This window comes from Pundamilia nyererei, unplaced genomic scaffold (assembly GCF_000239375.1).
Source record: "Pundamilia nyererei isolate P.nyererei 1_Seehausen unplaced genomic scaffold, PunNye1.0 scaffold00969, whole genome shotgun sequence".
In the NCBI taxonomy this organism is placed as follows: domain Eukaryota; kingdom Metazoa; phylum Chordata; class Actinopteri; order Cichliformes; family Cichlidae; genus Pundamilia; species Pundamilia nyererei.
The window spans coordinates 3,519-7,676 of NW_005188370.1; the positions used below are offsets into that span (position 1 = coordinate 3,519).

Here is a 4,158-nt window from a genome sequence, read left to right on the forward strand (position 1 = left end):
AAAAAAAAAATAGTGGTCACTACAGTGGAAGCTAATCAAAAGCTGTTTTCTTGTATGTGTGTCAGTGTTGAAGGTATACTTGCACATAAACCACTATATTGGACACTGATGTGTCTCTCCATACCCTACCACCCACTGGTTGTTTAATGCACTATAGATGTATGACGTGTTTCATTGTAATTATTGTTTTTTAACCCCTTCATGCATGAATTATGACAACCTCATTTAAGATTTGTTTCTTAAGTATTTTTATGCATCTTTTCATGCCTAAAGATGCATAAAAATACATACGAAACAAATCCTGATTGAGGTTGTCATAATTCGTGCATGAGGGGGTTAAATAGGATGATTTGATATAATAATTGATAAAATAATTACATTTAAAATAAGGCACCCAAAAAATACCACAGACATGCAGAACTGCAGCTCGTCTAGTCTGATTTGATGAACTGTATTTGTGATCCACCTGAAATACAGTAAGAATAGTTTAAGAATGTCACAAATGAAATTCTTGAAATCCCAGAGTTCCCATTTATTACTTTGATGGCTCATCATTGTCATACTGTACCTGGTCCAGCATCTTCAGATCCTCTAACTGTCTCATAAACACAATGATCACCTGCAAGTTAATAACAGTTCAGTCAAAGTCACAATAATTAACATCTCCAAATGATCTAACATTGAATAATTCCTGAAGAATATAATATGACTGATGAAAGCAGGTAAACAGTGTTAGACCTGACCGTGGGAAAGAGCCGAGTACACATGCTGTTGATTTTCTTCCTGGATGATTGTTTCAGACTGTGTGAGCCTGAAATAATTAAAAAATATTCTTATTAGTAGAATAAACGTATTTTTTAAAATTCCTGCTGTTAATGAGTTTCAGCAACTGTAACGTCTGTGTTGGAGACAGTGTGGAGCGTGGACCCACGTGCAAACATAAGGCCGAGCTGCATTGAAAAACAATACAGAAACCTGAAACACAAAACCTTGAACTGGGAAAGAGAAACCCGAGACCTGAAAAAAACAAAAACAAAAAAACTGGGACTTGGGAGGTAAGAAGAAAGAGGAGAACAGAGGACTAAATAGACACAGATAATGAGGGGATGGGAAACAGGAGGGAACACAGATATGAGAACATAACTGAGTCGATGTGACACATGGTACACAGGAGAGGCACAGCATCAAAACCTGAAGACTAGAAATCACAATCCTAAAGATAACTTATAGGGAGCTAGAAATACAGAAGCCTATACCATGAAACACACAAAATCAAAGAATATGGGCTAAAACGAAACAAACAAATAAAACGACACACCAGAAACACAAACACTGGGGCCCCAAACCCAGGACCACGACACCAACCTTTTGTGACACAGACCTGTAAAAAACAAAACAGAAAGTATTAGGAGATTCGGAGATTAGGAGAACATTTTTAATAGTAGCATTAACAAGAAATCTTACCCTTTGACTTTATGCAGTAAAGCAGAAAGAGCAACAGTAGAGTGATCAATACACCAGTAAACAGCCCAACAATGAACATGAGAAGAGAAGAAGAAGAGCTGCACTCTGAAATCACAAATAGTAATAATAAATTATATAAACAGAGCAGTTACATGTATTCACAACCTCAGTCACTCTCCACATACCTGTTTCTTTTCTGTGTGAATTATCTTTGCTGCACTTCACTGTTTGAAATGCAGATTTCTCACTGACATGATTGGAAACTGTGCAGGTGACATTGGTCTCTCCATCCTGCCTGATGATGTATTGTTGCCTGGGACCAGTTAGTGTTTGTTTTCCTACAGTCCACTTGTAGCTGACATCACCAGTTGTGCTGCACTCCAGCAGAACTTTACATGATTCATTTGAGGAAATCCAGGTAGAATTGATTTTTATGACAGGCTGTTTAGATATGGGTTCTAATGAGAAAACAGAAGGACAAAGAGAGTCTGTGTCAGGTCACATTTTACATCACAGTTTAAAGTATATGTTTGTGCAGAGTCCTGCAAATCTATTTTATAAAATTAGGCCAAACATCAACAACTTCAAACAACAACATTATCAGTCCCAAAGTTTATTAAAGGGGCAACTACTGTTAACTTCTGTATCAGATGGTCTCATAGTATCTAAACCTAAAAATTAAAAACCACCTCAAAAACAAAACACATAAAAAATGAAGACAAGAGATTAAAACTCAGTCAAATAATGACCACTATATAAATTATGATAAAATACACATTTTATCTGTAAGCTAAAGGATTTGCTACTTGAGGAAAATATATAAATCAAGCTATGTCTCTCAGGAAATCAGGAAACAAAACCAGACAAAAAAGATATGGAGTATAAAAGGGAGGTTGATAAACTATTTCAAAATATCACATTGTATTGTATCAAGACGCTTGTTTACTCAATAAAGTATCTTACCATGAACTTGCAGAGTGATGATGACTGAATCCCTTTGTTTCTCTTTTGTTGCTGACACAAAAATGAAATCACCTGAGTCTTGAAGAGTCAATTTTTTCACTGTTAAAGTAAAGTTTTCCTGGTTTAGCTCTGATCTGTCCTTAAATGGAGATCTTTTAGAAACACCCATATTGTTTTCAATGACTTTGTCTGCAATTATTATTTCTCCATATTTCCATGTTGCCGCAGTCACCCCTTCAGTTGGTAAGCCTGATGAAAGCTCCACAGTATCTCCAACTTTTTTATGAATAACATGTTTTCCACTGGAAGTCTCCACATCTGAAAAACATACAAATACCAAGTGTCATATTTATGAAACGTCAGTGAGGAAAAACAAGACCAAATAGCCTCCAACCTTATTCTCTCCTCTAAAAATGCAAAAATATTAGAATTGAACAATTTTAAAAAATGTGTTTGGTGACTAACATTTAAATATGGAAACTGAATAATATGTGCCTGTCCTGGTGGTAACCAACCAGAGGTGACACCAGAGGTGAAGGGAGCCACCAAGCTGAAGGAGTCCTTGGCTTGATTAGCCTGTGGGGCAGCTTATAGGTACTGACGGGCCAAGTGGAACGCGGTTTAGCAGTGGCTGAAGCAGTGCTCTACCTGCACTGTGTATAGTGTTCCACTTGGCCTGTCGATCAGCACTGCTGACTTCAACTGAGAACATTTTCTGGTGGTGGAAGGAATACTTAAGGACCTCCTTAATCCATCTGGCAAGTCTTACCTAGAGGAAGCAGAGTCTGCTGAGTGTAAAAGCGCTCAGTTTACTGGTCGATCTACGCCCCTACCCTCACCTATGGTCACGAGCTGTGGGTAGTGTCCTAAAGGATGACATCACGGATGCAAGCAGCAGAAATGAGCTTCCTTCGAAGGGTGGCTGGCCTCTCCCTTAGAGATAGGGTGAGACGCTTGGCCAACCAGAAGGGACTCAGAGTAGAGTTGCTGCTCCTCCACAGCGAAAGGAGCCAGTTGAGGTTGGTTATGGTTATCTGACAAGAATGCCTCCTGGGTGAGGTGTTCTGGGCATGTCCCACCAGGAGAAGGCCCTGGTGGGACAGACCCAGGCAGACCCAGGCCAGCTGAGAGATTATATCTCTCAGCTGGCCTGGGAACGCGTTGGTGTTCCCCTGGACAAGCTGGAGGAGGTGGCTGGGTAGAGGGAGGTCTGGGTTTCTCTGCTTAGGCTGCTGCCCTTGCGGCCTGGCCCCAGATAATTGGAAGAAGATGGATTGATGGATAGTTCAATCAGCAAGAACAAACTTCATTAAATCCAGACAAGTACTGTTTATTGCTGTGTCTGTTGGTCACATTTAGCCTAAAATGTGATAAATAAATAAAAAAAAAAAGCAGAAAATCAAAAATCTGCTCACGCAGGGCAGCAATGATGCAAACAACACTGCAATTTTGGAGCCACAAGATATAACAGGCCCACTGTTCATGTAGTTATAAATACTAGGGAGGACACATTTGCAACGAACAGTTAGGACAGTGAACATGAGACTTGTTTTAATCAGAAAAACTAATGCTCTTACAATATATAATCTTTAAAATGTTTATTTTTTTCTTTAATGTACAGTGGGGCAAAAAAGTATTTAGGCAGCCACCGATTGTGCAAGTTCCCCCACTTAAAATGATGACAGAGGTCAGTAATTTGCACCAGAGGTACACTTCAACTGTGAGAGACAG

The 4,158-nt window shown here is 39.2% G+C and overlaps 1 protein-coding gene and 1 long non-coding RNA gene across 2 annotated transcripts in view; both read right to left on the reverse strand.

Annotated features, from left to right (window-relative positions):
• Positions 1–319: 319 nt before the first annotated feature.
• On the reverse strand, positions 320–1,526 carry LOC106456014 (uncharacterized). The gene is made up of 5 exons (XR_001290199.1): positions 1,465–1,526; positions 1,366–1,381; positions 744–811; positions 569–619; positions 320–466 (listed from the first exon to the last, which is right to left on the reverse strand). It is a non-coding gene; the product is annotated as an uncharacterized LOC106456014 (long non-coding RNA).
• A 49-nt stretch (positions 1,527–1,575) lies between these two features.
• The window catches only part of LOC102195963 (uncharacterized), a 5,817-nt gene continuing 3,234 nt past the window's right edge, over positions 1,576–4,158 (reverse strand). The window contains exons 3-4 of the mRNA XM_005755107.1: positions 2,428–2,745; positions 1,576–1,922 (exon numbers count right to left, since the gene is read on the reverse strand). Coding sequence (XP_005755164.1) covers positions 1,576–1,922; positions 2,428–2,745 — 665 coding nt within the window. The remainder of the gene's footprint in view (positions 1,923–2,427; positions 2,746–4,158) is intronic.